This window comes from Bombus pyrosoma, linkage group LG3 (genome assembly GCF_014825855.1).
Source record: "Bombus pyrosoma isolate SC7728 linkage group LG3, ASM1482585v1, whole genome shotgun sequence".
Taxonomy (NCBI): domain Eukaryota; kingdom Metazoa; phylum Arthropoda; class Insecta; order Hymenoptera; family Apidae; genus Bombus; species Bombus pyrosoma.
In genome coordinates, this window is record NC_057772.1 from 13,155,894 (window position 1) to 13,173,196 (window position 17,303).

The 17,303-nt window shown below is 29.9% G+C and overlaps 1 protein-coding gene across 8 annotated transcripts in view; it reads left to right on the top strand.

Annotated features, from left to right (window-relative positions):
- Positions 1 to 16,342, top strand: part of LOC122566096 (rap1 GTPase-activating protein 1) — a 254,552-nt gene extending 238,210 nt beyond the window's left edge. For all 8 annotated transcript variants that reach the window (XM_043722836.1, XM_043722838.1, XM_043722839.1 and 5 more), the window contains 6 exons: positions 6,826 to 7,008; positions 9,365 to 9,603; positions 11,441 to 11,719; positions 12,003 to 12,168; positions 12,318 to 13,160; positions 13,230 to 16,342. In XM_043722836.1, the coding sequence (XP_043578771.1) occupies positions 6,826 to 7,008; positions 9,365 to 9,603; positions 11,441 to 11,719; positions 12,003 to 12,168; positions 12,318 to 13,160; positions 13,230 to 13,391 (1,872 nt within the window). In that variant the 3' untranslated portion in view covers positions 13,392 to 16,342. The remainder of the gene's footprint in view (positions 1 to 6,825; positions 7,009 to 9,364; positions 9,604 to 11,440; positions 11,720 to 12,002; positions 12,169 to 12,317; positions 13,161 to 13,229) is intronic.
- The last annotated feature ends 961 nt before the right edge of the window (positions 16,343 to 17,303 follow it).

A 17,303-nucleotide genomic window follows, 5' to 3' on the forward strand; every position in this document is an offset into this window, starting at 1 on the left:
CTTTAACGAATACTTTTCGCATAATGTACGTGAGCATGTTCCTTGAAATATAGTTCTCTGAGGCATTCTCACCAAAACTCTTTCAAACACAGTATAATGAACATATATAAAATGTCTTTGCTAGTTTCGAAAATTTATTATTCCGTCCGGAACACACGAAAGAAACGCGTGAAGCTCTCGTTAATAAATACTGTAGCGTGATCGCAAAAAATGCTTATTTTTGAGTTTAATCTTAATATATACATATATTATAGAGTAAACACCGCATATTCTTTAGAATCTTATCGTTAGTTTCTTTCGTACGCAGTAGTAAGGGATGTGTTATGTACTTGGTATTTCCGGAGGGTAATTTAGAAACACATATGTACTTATACATAACGGTAGCAGTTGCTGAAGTTTCTGACCTGGAACCTTTCTGAAAAACTGAACGTCTTGCATCAGTTTAGATAAATCTCCACTCATAGTAGAAGACGCAGTAAGAACACGTGGAGAGCAGTCACGTCACTTAGGGTGCTATTGATTGGAAAATTACATTTTTAACGACAATCAATCAGCACGCATCCTGAATATACAAAACAAGGTTCGGGCGCTCTCAGTAAAAGACATAAGCAGACATTTTCCAACTCTCGAAGAGTAAACATTAAACACAGAAATTCTCTAACATTCATTAGTAGATATCATTCAAATACAAGAGACGTCCTTAAACATACTTAAATGATGTAAATACAACACAGTAATACACATTCACAGTAATACACAATAATTACACAGTAATACATTCAAACAGTGTCTTAGTCATTCAAGTTCATTAACGCATTGTTTATATTTATACATCGCTCATGTAGAGGTTGAAAAATCACCGGAGAGAGAGGAATGGTCATATATTTGTTACAAGTAACATTTGTGACAAGATCTGAAAATGAAGGAAGGAATGAAGTTTGTGAAATAGTTTATTGACGAGCATGTTTGCTGATCAGCACCCTTGAGTACAATTTGTGCTGTATAAAAAAATTATTTGTTACTATTTCTTTATAACATATTATGCAAAATATGATTGATTTCTGCGATTGCTTCAATTGCAGAAATAGAAGTAATGTTGTTCTTACCACAAAATTTCTTTACATTCTATAAACGATCAAATTTGCAAAGAAATATCGTATAAACAGAAATGTTCAACTAAATAGTTAATCTTGAATTTTATCTATAGAAATCAAACTATGTAATATTTTGATGTGGATGAAAATTAATTCCCTCAAAAGTCGATTACTGTACTTATTTATTCTGTATTTTAATATAAAATTCATTCTCTATCTGCGTAATAAAATTGCTAAAAATAACAGAAACGAAAGAAACATACAAGTGAGTGTCAATAGAATTCGATTGAATACAGTTAATTATGTGAAAAAGGAGACGCAGTACCGTGTCGATATTATCGTGGCTAAAGATAGCGTTATCAATAATTCCATGTTTGAACATAAAAGCTTTTCTCAACAACCGTTTAATTATTCTTAAATATAATTCCATCTTTGTAAACCTCGCACATTTAAATATAGAAGTTTTTTTATTGCTGTTTGTATAACAATTACACAATAGTAAAGTTTACAATTATCTTTAGTATCTCGCGTACAGTACTTGTCACATTTATATAGAAAATTTTAGAAATGCAAACAAGCAATTATGTATAATTGTATTTAATTAACATTCATACGGTATGTTTCATTATATTATCTTATTTTTTGTGCATTATGATTACTCTGTCCCTTTCTCTTGACATTATTTTTTCCAAATTATTGATTTTATAACTATTATGATACAAACTTATATTGCAAATAAATATAAATAAATTTGTGAATAAAAGACAGATATTCTATAGAAGTGGAATATAATTTAATATAAAGACATTGTTGTCAAAATTCCTAAAATATTTTAAATATATAACAATCTATGAACGATGCTATAATAGCTATATGATTTGATTTTGTTACGCTAACTACATGTGTATATCCATATGTATTTTAAAAATTTTATTTTATTTCATCTCTATAGAGGTTATTCTATTTCATTAATATACCATATTAGCGTTAAACGATTTATTTATTGGTATCTAAATTTCAAATTTGATTAAAGTTCTTTAATCAAAAAATCGTGTACATTTGTGCAAATTTGTATTTTCATGAGGGGCAACCAAAGCAAGAGAACATAAATAAAAATTTACTTCTTACTTACCACATTACATCTACTACAATACATTCATTACAAATACTATAATATCGTGTCGTATCACTCTTAAGTTTCTAATAAATATATAAACATGCATAGTTTCCTAGCCAGTTACAATCTCTTTTTTTGTCAGCAAACAAAATTCTGCTTATAAAGGATTAACGATTCTTATGAAACTATTTTTATTAACATTTATTAATGTTTACGCAATACATAAAATTAATGGGTTACATTCTGTTATCAAATATTTCCGACACTAGATATTTGATTAGAAGTGCGTCCGAATTAAAATTATGAATTCTTCGAATATTCCATGCAAAGTAATCACGAGTGACAACTGGATCGAATTACGTATAAGTAACTAAGTATTTTTGTCGTTTTATACATGCAATGGGAGTTCCTTGATGGTTGCGTCACTGCGTAGATTTGTGGGCTCATTGTGCGTGCATGCGTGCACGCATCCTGTTCTCGTTGCAAGAGTACACAATATATTTACGGTGAAACGCTTTCATGAGTCGCAAATCAGTCTTAGGAAAAAATTCGAAGTCGTGAGACATCTTTTCAAAACGTACATCAATGCAGCAGGTCTTTGTTTAGAAATTAAATAGAATTTCACTTGGAAAATTACCTGTTTGATGTCTTCTATCACAATAGCTAATATTGGTTCAAGAATCGTTTTTTCCTTTTAAGTTTTTAGATCTCCCATGAGATTCTGATGTTAGTACTTTCTTATCTACATTATTCAATATAATGCATTGTATGTCAATCCGTTGTTTAAGATACATGAGAAAAATATCGATTATACGATATAACAGAAATTATAACAAGAAATTATGAGAAACTGTATACACTGTAAGGTATACAGAAGAAAATAAGAAATTATACAAAATACAATATACTTAAGGTTCTATATATGTTTATAACTTCACACTTTATGAGATAAATTATATTTACCAAATTCTTTTATAATGAATATCAAATAACAAAACTAATACTTAAAAATGATTTAAAAGGCTTAATAAAAAGAAAAAAGAAAAATGAACGATAAAAGGAAATCTTTTCTTTGACTGATTTTGCCACGTGGAATGAGTAAAACCCTATACACCGCACGATATCTGAACTGACAAGGGTAACATTGAGAATTATTAGTTTATTGGAATCTCCAGATGGTGTGCCCTTTGTGTGCTTATCCACCACATCTTATACACTATACTCAATCTTCACTCAAACAGCTCACGCTATATTTTTCCTGACGACATACACGAAGATTATCACTATTATTGTTTTTCCTAGGTTTATTTGCTTTGAATTATAGTTCGTTGGTTTTTGTGTTTTAACTGTTACTATAATAAAATTAAACAATAGTTTATGAACCATGAATTGATTCGTACTGGTTTCATCTCGTAGAGCTGTAAGAATCATATCGATAATGATTTTCGAAATATACATGTAATCCTCAAATAATATTATTGAATTATAGATGATTACCATAATTTACATTAGATTATGGAAATGTAGGATACTTAATTTGATTTTGTATCTTACATTCTCTGTGGTAGAGATCAATACTAATATATTAGTTTAATTAAAAATTCAAAAATTAATTAATCTAACCCTAAATTATTGTGGTCTCCAATGATTCAATCTTAACTGGCATCATACTAGTTAAGAGATAATATAAATAGATGTTGTTAATATATTTCATTATAACTTACCAACTGATAACCAACCAAAAAATGTACCAGCTGGTACATTTTTGAAAACAGTCGAAAGTAAGGCCAGAATACTTGAAGATACAAGAAATACCTTGAAGTATCATATATAACTAACTATTAATTAAACTTATCAAGTTAACGTAAAGGTTTGGTTTAGTCATTGGTACAGTTACATTAATTTGTAGTAGTATACCAATAATGTAAGTAAACCAGAAATGAATAGTATATCATTAAATTGAGTAAGGAAGTTCAATTTATAATTTAATCTTAAAATTCCTCCATTTAATATAAAAAGCTAGAAACTAATAATTGCTATAAACAGATCGCTTTTTAACAATATAATAATATAATATTAAAATATAGTGGTATAATAGTGAATAGACAAAACAGTATATAAAAGATATAGGTCTTAAGCTATATGAGAATGTAGAGAATTAATTAGTCTATCTTTATTAATAGGTTCTATTATCTCGTGATACAGTGACATAGGTATCTCTTCAAGTGCTGTAATATAATGTAACGCGCTACCCTAACGTACGATAATGAGATACTGCAACGTGTTATGCCGTAGTACATATTATGTAACGCAAAACACACGGTGCATCATATCATCTAACATACATCTTATATATCCAAGCACATAATTACGTCTTGAGTTATTAGAATTCCTACTTCTTCTCTTATAATATATGTAAATGTTCGTCGAATAATATTTTATCAATCATTAATTTCTACGCTTTTTTAAATTTCACACCATCATTGAAAAATTTTGCAGATATACTCTGTTTCTTTACCGGACTATTTTGGTTAAAAAATGCTGCACGTGTTTAACAAATTGCCAGTTACATATTATACATATGTTACATTTAAAAGTATTCTTACGGGATCGAACCTCGTTTTCATTCATATTCTTCTTATTTACAATATATCACTACGCAATAATTATTCAGATAATTCAGTCCACTTTGTAAAAACTTTCGGTAACGTCTGGCTATTATTTCTATAATTAATATTTTTTCTTTAATCAATATCCGGAATATTGATAAAAACCGATCGTCTTTTATTTTTCTGTCGCGATATACGTTAATTTTAATATTCCACGTTGGTTGTCAAATATCAACTTTTCCAATTATCAAAGTAACTCAATAAAGATAATCCAAACTTCGTATAATATAAGAATATCTTGCATCATCACAAAAAAGTTTTAAAAGAATAGGATAGTTAACCGTGGGAGTTATGTTTCAGCTCCGCCGCTGCCTATCCATCAAGCAACAAGCCCTAACAAAGCAATGCTATTATGTGTTAACGTCATTGTCTTCTAACTGGATGTCATCAACTAAACCAATGTTTTACTCTTATCAATACAAACTATAAATACTCTAGGAAATAGCTCGTTTCAATCAGAATGAGGATATAGTACAATGATTTCAAAGTAGTATGTAATAGTACCTATTAGTATTTTGAATCATAACACGCTAGAGGAATTAATATGATTCATTGTTTATATAATATTTTTTGTTTAGAATGGTTTCTGAAATATACTGAAGAAGTTGATCGGTTTATTGCCAGATCACTGTATATAGGGTGTTCATTTTGTAACAGTCACTACGCTTTTTCAATCAGTAATTTAACAAATATATATTATAATCAACAATAAATCAAAATACTATCAAATTTGTTCAATGGGAAGTTAAATATGTATGGCTTCTTGTAGGTAATATCGGGCTAATTTCAAGGATGTCTCATTTAGTTGCTTTCTTTAAATAAGCTGCTTAGAAGATCATTTGAAAATATAAGGTTCCTTAAGGTTTCTCATCTCTCTCTGTCTCAATGTATTTGATATCTTATAAGTTCATATGTGACTTACGTCTTAGTAAGGAGTTTTATTATATTTCAAAATGCCTTCCTAGTCAAAGTACTCTAAAAAAAACATAAGATATTGTTAAATTTATAACGATGCAGCCTACAATACTGGATAAAAGAATTACGTGCTATCATTTAAAAAGTAAAGGCGAGCTTGAGTTGTTATTAAAGAAAAAGTACTGACTAATTTTTGTTTGTAACATCTACTTCAAAATTTTGACAACTGTACACGCTCTTTATACTTTTAATAAATACATACGAAAGCTAGGGGGAAGGCATGATAAATTAAATTTCCCATTTTCCACAGGGACGCAGTTTTAAAATTTAATATATTTGCCAATCAATCCTATGTCATCAAAATTGATTTTCTATTTAATTTCGGAGCTAAACGTGTGTTTATAATCCCCTTAAAAATTTTTAAAACATTGTTTATTTTTAATTTAGCTTCTAAAAGACATCATCCACTTATTTATTTTTAAAAAGCTCCCCTTTTGAACGTCACACGTTGTTTTCATTTTGAATTATGTCATATAATACTGCGTAATGACTGCAGTTTTTTATGCGAAATTTTATTTTTTTGAACACTGAAGTAGAAGCTTAGATAAAGATTGGTTTCAAATATCTACTAAATATCATGAGTACTGTGCTCTCGATATTTTATATATCTTTCTGTATTATCATTTTTCTGTATTTTTCTCTTGTGTACTTCATATGTCGTGCCATGCTTTTCACGGTGTCGCAGAATCTTTTATACAAGAATACCGAAGCGAAGTAAAGGAATCGATACGTTGATCGTAAGTCTCTCGACTTTTCAAGACACGTGCACCCTTAAGTGCGCCGTTTGGGCCACCACGAAAATGTTGCACCTTTCACCGGTGTATGTACTCGGCGTAGAAGGGCATCAAAGCCGGCCGACAAAAGCAGCGGTTGGTGCATTTCGCACGAGCTGCTGCGACTTTCGATGGTCGGCCTCGATCGTAAAAAGACCCGCTTCGTTTCAACCAACTTGAACTTTTTTCTTTTACAGGAGCACGTGAATCTGGTGGGTAGGGACGGAGAGAACGGGCCGGTCCTCGTCTCGGTGAAGGCCGAGACGGTTGCTGGACAGGAACATTGGAGGGTTTTGTTGCGATTGCGAGCGGGTTCGACTCACGAATTGGTACCAGCCGCGAATCTCGGCCCGAATCCATCACCTGCGAAAATGGTCAAGGTGAAGTCTCCCATCTCTTTTTAGTAACCCGCTCCTTAGCAAAACTCGGAATTTCGAATACCCCTTTTGGTCTAATGCTTTCATCGAGCGCGAATTTCTCCTTTTAGAGTATTTATCATTATACACAGTTTCCCTACGCTTAGGTTAGGTTAGTTAGAATCTATCGAGCAGATAAATTGCACTGTTTACCCTTTCGTGATTAGGAGTCTGTGATGGAAGGTCAAGTAACCGAGAGAAATGCTGACAGTAAGCGATTATTATGAGTAATAAGATAGATATTGTTTTAACGTTCTACATAATATATTTTTTAAAAAGTATGTATAAAATGCGTAGGAAATTATTAGTGAGCATATCGGAATATCTTTGAAAATTGCAAGTACACTTTGTAATAAAAATTTATAAAAATTATAACAGGAGTGATAAGATGAGATTTAAGGAAACTCATTTTGCATATCGATATCGAAACGAATGAGTTTTCAGGTCGAATAAATTTGTAACATTCATTTTTTACGAATAAAGAAGGACAGTAATTTTCTATGACAGAATTTCTAATATATATAATTTATTAATCACATGAACGTACAAATAAAAAAATATTAAGCATACTTTTACATTACTCTGTATAATAAATATGTATCATTTGCAATTAGCTGTTTAATCTGAAAAATTTTTATCAACAGCAAAAAGAAATTTGCATTATTTAATTTTTCGAACACAATGCTTTTGTTTTTATCTGTGAGGATAATCAGATATTAATTCGACAGCAGTGTGTCTGGCATTTTCTTTTCTCATGATTACGTACTTGGACTAGTGCCAGTTCCAAAGAAAATAAGGAATAGAAATTAGAGGTATTTTAAAACTGTTTTATAAATCGATCATGGAAAATTTCAGACAGGGGTTTATGGGTTTCAAACTTTCAAACAGTTGTTGTTTTGAAAATCGTTAAAACTGAAACAGAAGCTGACGTACCCAGACGGTAAATTCATTTTAAGAATTGACGCAATCAGAAAAGTATGAAAAGCTGAAAGAAACTTTATTATTGTAATAACATATATATATAAATTTATATTATTATTTATTGTCACATCAATAATGCAACAGGTCTTGCATATATATATACATACCTTAGTGAACATTTTGAAAGTAGATTTTCATATAGTAATGAAAAGTATATTGTTTAATGCAGTATAATAATGTTACTTATGAATTTTAAAAATCTCTTGTTTCTTTTTTACAATAAAAATTGTTTATAAATGTTTCAATAATTTACTGCAAGAACTTGATTCGTATCTGCGTTTTAATTGTGGGCTTCTAATTGTCCTTAATTTGAACCCATAAAGTAGCAATTCCAGTCTCCGCTTCCTGGTATTTGCAACAATTGTCGAGATTTGCAAGGCTGTATGTTACATTATGCAAATATGTACATATATGTACATATTTTATGCATATCGTTTGAAAAATGTCACTGTTTATAATTTTGTTACTTATTTTCAATTCAAATGATTTTTCATAAATTTACATTTCATATGAGCAAGTGTTGCGAAAGCTTTTTTCGTTTTGAAGAAGCAAGTAACACTGAAGTTGTGAATTCAATGTTGTTTGCTTGTAATTTTAATAGAAGTTAGTTGGGGAAATAAATATATTAGGTACCCATTTTTGTTTGATTTTTTAATACAAAAAAATTTTAATTTAGTTTTGTTTAATCTTTTTAATATAAAAATATTCTCTAATATATTAAATATTATCATATCGCTCATTTATTAATCAATGTTTACTATAATTTCTAGATGATCTGTATTTTCATTAGATAAAAATCAACTTTTTGATTTTACATAAATACTTTATAAATTTCATTTCAATTAAACAGATTTGAATAGAGAATCAATTAATCTTATATTACTTATTTTTAGATTTCCAATTTTTTGCGAATTACTATATCTTTTCCATTAATAACATATCCAAAGGTTTAAAATTCTATCTGTTAACTATTTCACGCGAATGCATAGGACTGGAATGCACAGCAGATAAGTCTTGAATAAAACGGTTTAATACTATCAACGATTTTGCTTAAAACTGTCATGGTCAATAAAAGAGAACCAGATGCTAACTTTTAATCATAAACTGAATCATTGCCACATGTATCACATGAAAAGTCCGGTACAAATTATTTTTTATTTTTCTCTCGAACTTCCCCTCGAAGTTACTTAAAGTTTCAAGATATAATGTTAATAGGTTTATTATAAATAAATTATAATTCCATGCCAGAAAATGATTGCAAATATGTACATCCCCAAAGTAAAAGAAAAAGACCGTAATCTATCAGCACGGTGGAGCATGACGTAGTTTCTTTTTACAGGCGATCAACGAATCCCTGAACGTGAGCACGCTGATGCCAGTTGTCTGTTCCGGTGCTGGTACGTTGATAGCACGGTATGACGAACATGCCTTGGTATCGAGGTTTAAATTCGGTGTTCTTCACCAACGTGCCGGCCAAGTTACCGAAGAACAACTCTTTGGAAATAGACAAATTACACCAGCTTTCCAAGAGTTTCTTGACTTATTGGGTCAGAAAATCGACTTGAAAGATCATAAAGGGTTGGTAACATTTGTTACAAGATATTTGATTAAAAATATTTTTAAAAATAGCATAACACACAAAATAATAAATATCCATATACAACCGCTCAAAAGTATCTGGACACTTGTTTATTTTCAACATAATGTATGTCATTTATACAATTATGGATAAGTCAAACTGCAACGATTTTATTCTTTATAATCATTATAGTCCTTTCTAATCATTAAATTAGTTCTTAAAGGACAATATGCAATAATAAGATTGGTATTTGTAATTGAAAAACTTTATAGAACTATTTTATCATTTAACATTCTTTTTGTCCATAGATCTTTTAATTTCTAAATTAGAAGTCAGATTAATAAGGATCTTCTAAATACTAAACTGATACATTACCAATGTTAAGAATATCAATGATATTTAAATAGTAAATGCACTTAATAGTATTGTATACAGTAAATAGTAATATATATTATTGTTACGTATTCTAATAGGTATTTCAGTGACTCCGTAAAAAAGTATCAAATGTTACTTCCAGTTACTAATTCATCATTAACTCCTACACTTCGCTAAAATTCACTACTATTAAGACAAATTGATCAATATATCCGGATACTTCTGAGCGATAATGCATACTTTGTTTAATATGAAATTATGCGATTTTATGGCTGACAAATAAATAAAACTTGTTTATTTAATGTAAGAACCTATTTTTTTTATAAAATGTTTTATATGGTTAACACGTTTTGTGTTGCATGTGCTATCGGTAATAGTTTCACTCAGACTATTTAATATATTGACAAGGTACATAATTATAAAACATTTCGTAATATTACTAATAGATACATAATTATTATATAAGTGGGTAGTATAGTATAGTAATCAAGCTTTAGTCGCTATGCTACATTTGTCTAGACATTGAATTTTATTTTCTTGCACTATATATTTAATAACGTCTTTTTCCATGATTTATATATGATTTATCATAAAAAATTATTATATATGAATTACAAATAACATTATATTCTTTATTGTTAATAAAGAATTATATTTATTATTATATATTTATTAAAACGAAAATCTTGACTTAGACATATTTTTAAAAAAACCGAAATAGGACTATTTATGGATTTGATAAATTTTGTAATGTTTTATATATTTCTATTTCTACTTGTTTCGTTACTTTGCATCTTGTATATTGAAAAATAAAAAATGCATTATTCTTAAGACATATATCGTACCTAGTTGTAAAATATATATGTATTGTATAGAATAAATGTAAACACTATTGCTAGAAACGCAGCCCGAATGAAAAATTGCGATACAAAATCTGTTACTATATATAAGTTGGGTAACATTATGTAATGTTTGCATAAATAATTTTTAAAAATACATCCACACAAAGTTTCAAAATGTTTTTTATATTTAAATAGTAATAATGCAATCCATTTTGATTTAATTTTAAAACAAACTCGAACAATACTTTTAAAGAAGCTATATTCTACTATTAGTGTTCTAGTTATACATTGAGGATTAACATTTCTAATAATTATCATTACGTATTTTGTTTCGCATTTAACAAATTTTGTGAATTTAATGAAGTTTGGAATTAAATATCCGGTAATTTTAAATCTACTGAAGAATTCACTTTACTAAAAAATACTTTCACTTTAACAAGAAATTCACTAATTAAAAATTGTAATTCAGATATAAAATTAAATATTATATATATAGGTAATAATCATCATATTATATATATATATATAGTCTAATATCGGTCCTTAATTTTGTTTTTCGCCTCTTAGGCGAAAGCAATTACGTTACTGTATGGTCAAATATGTGTATCAATGTTTGTAGATACCGCGGAGGTTTGGATACTCGACATGGACAGACCGGAGATTCCGCGGTATACGAAGTATTTCGAGGTCGAGAAGTGCTGTTTCATGTGGCTTCTCTGTTGCCATACAGTCCAGGAGACTCTCAGCAATTGCAGCGTAAAAGACACATCGGCAATGACATCGTCGCGATAATATTCCAAGAGGAGCCAACCCCTTTCAGTCCAGATATGATCGCCAGTCACTTCTTACATGCATTCATCGTGGTACAAGTCGTCGACCCCTGCACTCCTAATACAAGGTATATTCTTAGATTTGTATGAACCGTGTCTATGTAGTAAGGTCGTATAAAGTCCGGGTGCGTCAGTTACGAAATCGCTATTCCTAACTTTGAACAAACATCCGGTTAAATTAGTTCGCTAAATGTTGCGTTTTCTCAGGTACGGAAGATAGGTTTTCTTTTTTATCAATTAATAAAATATTAATCTAATAATCTAGTATTAATCAAAGTTCTGATACGTTCATATATTAAATTTTTGACGTGGTAAATAATTTGTAGATACTCATTTGAATTCTGTATGTAGGTACAAGGTCAGTATAACGGCACGAAACGATGTTCCCTGGTTTGGTCCAGCTTTGCCAACACCAGCTGTATTTTTGCGGGGAGTCGATTTCAAGGAATTCCTTTTGACGAAATTAGTGAACGCTGAGAATGCGGCGTATAAAGCTGAGAAGTTTTCAAAACTTGAGGTAATTATCACACGTTTGCAAAATTATTAGGTATATTCTTAGCCATAGTAGAATAATTATAATAATATAAAAAAAATAGCTTTGATGATAGCTTTTAATTATTAAATAGTGAAAATCAAACACTAATATTAGAATTTTTAAACATACAGCTAAGAACGAGATCAGCTCTGTTAGAATCTTTAACGGAAGAATTACAAGCAAAGACTGCAGAATTTCTCGGTGGAGCGATCGGCTTAGGAGCTACCGGCATGGGGTTTGGAGGAAATTGCCCAGTAAGTCCAACAGCAAGTGATGCATCAGGATCTGGTAGCGGTGGAAGTGGTTCTAGATTTATTGATACCGTTCGAAAGGCGCTGATATCGCGTGTTAGAAATGCCTCGACGGAGAGCGTACCACAACAATTATCGAAAAAGGGCCAGTCAGAGCCTAGTCCACCGAGCAATCGACAATCGACCTCGAAAATTAGTAGCAAACGTTCGGTAGAACCTTCGAGCCCCTTAGGTTCTCCGGATTTAACCCTTAGAAGAGATTCAGAACGTGGAAGCCCTAGCTTAGGAAGTCAGGACAGTAGTTTATCCAATACAGACAATCAAGATAGTAGTTTGGCCACCTTACAACAAGATGAAGTTGATCGTAGAGAATCCACTACTTCAATTTGCGCTAGCAATGACACGACGTTGGTGGACAAAACTTCTGTATCATCTGTTCAAAGACTGACTCACGAAAATTTACGAAAACAGGAGCGATCCGAGAAAACAGAAACAACACAACGTGTTATTTCGGAAAGTGACGATAGCTCATTAAATAGCGAGCTGGAGCTAGACCAAGCTGTATATCCCGACAGCGATACAGGCCTCGAATCAATGAGTTCAGCTGAAACTCATGATACAGCAAGATGTACCACTAAGGATGGCGTTTTAGAAAATGAAAATTTACGAATGGAAGTCACTAGGCTTAAATGCGATAAGTTAGATCTACTGAGGCAAAATGTGGTATGTATGTAAAGATATGAAATTTTCTATGTTTTTTTTCGATGATTTAAGTATAATTTTATTTTATAGACTTGCCAACGTGATATAAAACGTCTACGAGAAAAGGAACTTCAGTTGCAATCCGACCTTGCAGCTGCTTCAAAAGAAATTCTTCGATTGCGAGCAATGTTGAAAGAATGTTCGACGAGTATTCCATTGGATAACAATAATCAGCAAACGTCTACCGTTTAAAGATCTCTTTGAGATACGTTTAATACGCCTTTGTCGACGAATAAAACTTCCCGTTGCAATTATTAGATTTTAATAATTAGTTAGGTGCAGTAGTTGAAAACTCTATACGTCGTACTTTTTCGGAATTGCTTCTTCTAAAGAAATTTTTCCGAAGTAGTTTGCAAAGAGTTTGAAACTCGCAATTGAGAAATGCTTTATGTTATGTTGTAACATTGTGGTTGAACTTCTTTAGGTAGAAATTGATACAAACGCTGTATATTACAAAAGGACGGGTCAGTGAAGAATATTTAGAGGAAATGTTTTGCGATATAACTATAGTGATGCGTCTTTCGAAATATTAGCAATGTAGACGCTAATTGTTACTTGTAGAAATATTTGTTTGACTTTTAACAATATTATTTATCTATTAATTTATTAGTAGGTGTAAGTTAATCTCTAATAGTCAATATAGATACAAATAAATGATCACACAAGCACACGCAACACATAAATATCAATAGGAATGTTTAAAAAAGTAGATACATCTTGTCATTATATAATAGATAGATTAGAATAAAAAGTAAAATGGCCTTTAGACTTAGTTTCCGAAATCAAGAGTAAATATACAGAAATTAATATAACATATTTTACCTGTAATAATTAAATGTGCATAAATCGAGATCGATATATATATAATATATATGATATATATACATATATACATATATAACATATGCATATATGTATATATAAAGCAGCAGTTACAGTTCTCGTACCGTCTTCAAATGAGACAAATGCATATTGTCCCATAAAACGATCTAAGGTGACTGGTATAAGTGTCCACACGCTTATGGGCTATAGAAATATGTGTTTTATCGATATATTTCTGACGTCTCACATTGAAACAAGGATATGTATCGCTAGTTACAGTATTCGTCGCGGTGAATTTACCGAAACCATTACTAGTTTTTTAGTATTAGTTCAAAACAACTTTAGGAAACATGAGAACACCTCGTTAGTTAATCTTACGGCATCATTAGCCGGCTTAGAATAAGATTAGGTTTTCTAGCCGTCTTAACGGTTATAATGATTTAAATGCACCAAATTGTTTAATAATACATGATGTATCAATGTGTCAATAACATGCGAGTAAGACACGTATTATCATTCATTGTTATAATACGCAAAGTAAACTAAGTGTATTTCATTTGCTTAGTTATGCACCCTTTTCTTCATTATCTTTCACCAATGGTATTAGTATGATTTTTTATTATTATTATTATTATTATTATTATTATTATTATTATTATTATTATTATTATTATTATTATTATTATTATTATTGCAACTACTATATTATTATTACATTATTATTAATATTATTATTATTATTACTACTACTATTATAATTACTATTAATCTCGTTTTACTTTATAGCATTCTTTCTTCTTTTGTAAATAATTGACTATCTTTCTACACAGAAAGATCGAGGGTGTTGTGAAAGAAAGGACAGAGGGACATGAAAGTTCACTCATATATAATACCAAAGTTTATCATAGTAAAAACTACTTCTCTTAGTTTTCTACATTCCTTTTCATACGATATTTGCCTCTAAAACCTGCGTATAAAAATAGCATATACTTTCCTCAAGCAAACGTTTTTTCTACAAGTACAAGTTTTCTTCTGAATTTCAATGAATCTTTATATGTCTTTACAAATACTTTGCAGACATATTACGATTATCACTGCCTGTATAATGTCGTTTTGGAGTGTATCACATTTTTCCATTTTAAACGAAATTTCTGGTTTGCAATTTACGCGGTACGATACGATTTTTTCAATTACTTGCATTGCTTATCTCGGAAAACTTCTATCCACGAAAATCTCTATCCTATATATAAGAGAATCGTGGTATATAAATGAAAATTTCTCATCGAAAAATCGTCACTATAAAGAGCAAACTACGTCTCCAAACATATTTTATGATAATTTACGTTCGAATTTACTTGAAATGATGATCTTTGTAATGCCGGCTGAGATCTTCAGGAAAATGAAGCTTCCAAAAGATACACAAGAAATAGCAATCGCTGCGAACACTTTTCAGTAGTACTATTTTTAACTGTCGTAAAGATGAGCACACACGGTATATTTTATACGGTTTACGATCAATGTATTTTTACAAAGTTCTTTTAGAATGAGCGTGAAGTAGGTCAGCCGAATATTTGGTTTCGTGAAATTTATAAAACAAAATATTCAAAACATCTGAAATATCAGAAACTGTGCATTACAATTATTTTGAATCTTAGAATATCTCTTTATAAACCACAAACATTCAATAATTTGAAGAAAGCACGCACATACATACACATATACATACGATAAATAAATTTGAAGCTACAGGACTTAAAAGCGATTTTAATAGAATGTATTTCATTGTCAAAGATCAGTACAGGTACTCAAAAACTTTTATTACTGCGTATTAAATTTGATATTTACGTATGAAGAGCTCGGAATTAATCGAGGTTACTTTTACAAATGTATGTACATAACGTGAATTGCGTTCAAATAGTGGGTCATCTAATGAGAGCGTCTCTTTGTCTAAAATTTAGGAAAAAAACTGTGTTTACCATTCTCTAGTGTGATTTCTATGCTGGCCTTGCAAAATCAAAGAAAGATTATCTATATTACAAAGAGATATGTGTTATTATATTACGAGAGAGAGTGTGAGTGCGAACGAGAGAGAGATAAAATATTACTGCTATAAATATATATTTTGTATTTAATATTAATCGCCCAAATCTATCTAACAAAACTGCGAATACTATTATTCTCTGACACTATAACACGAAAGTATATATTTCTTATGACTGGTGTAAGTATTCGCATAATATTTTTTTCTTTTCTATGCACAACTGTCAACTTGAAAATCAGTGGTAATGATGTTCGCCAATAAATAAAATAATTTAAACCAATTGTTTGTAGTTATTAATACGTATATATAAAATACTTAATGTAGGATTAAATATATCTATTACTGATTTTCTATCAGTTATCGTTATCATATAAAAATAGATAAAATATTTTAGTAGAATATAAAACCAATAAATATAATTTTTTCCGATAGACTTAATTAAAATTTTACAATCGTTTATAATTTTTTTGTTATGATAAAACATATTTAAATAATCAGAGTTATTTTTATACGATTTTTTTTATTAGCTTTCTGTCATTTATTTATTTTAAGTCGTATCAACCACTGAATCTACAAAGACAATATTTATAGTTTTTGAAGAAGATAGGTTGTATTTTTTTAAAATCTCAATAGCTTTTGTATCTTCTTTTTGTCACTGTTGCTTTTCTGCATACAGTAATCGATGTCGCAATTCTTTTTTTCGGCTGAGAATGTGCTACAGAAGAAAATGAGGTGATCGATGGTTAATATGGTGTTATACTGTAACTATGTATGTACGTATGTATATACATACATATTTTACAAATTTCCATTTTGTTGATGTCGGAATAAATATTATCATATATGTATTACTTTAAATATATAACATCTGAAATTCGTATTAATTAATTAATTTCATATTGGTCTTGCTAAAAAGAATTTTTTTATTAAAGTTATACTTTCAAAATCTCAAAATAATACATAGATATTTATTTTTCTTCTCATTATAAGTAAATACATGAAAATAAAAATTTTCTCTCCTAAGATAACTTAGTTTTAACAACAACAATAGTGGTATAATAAAAGTGATATTTTATATAAATGAATTTATCATTTCGTGAATAAAATGAATAAATTACTACAACATATTGCATGTCTTGAATAAAATTATTTAGGAATGCATTAATAGAATGAGTATTCTAGAATGAGCCTTTTTAAACGACATAATCGACTGATTTCATATGGATACTAGCGCCACAAGT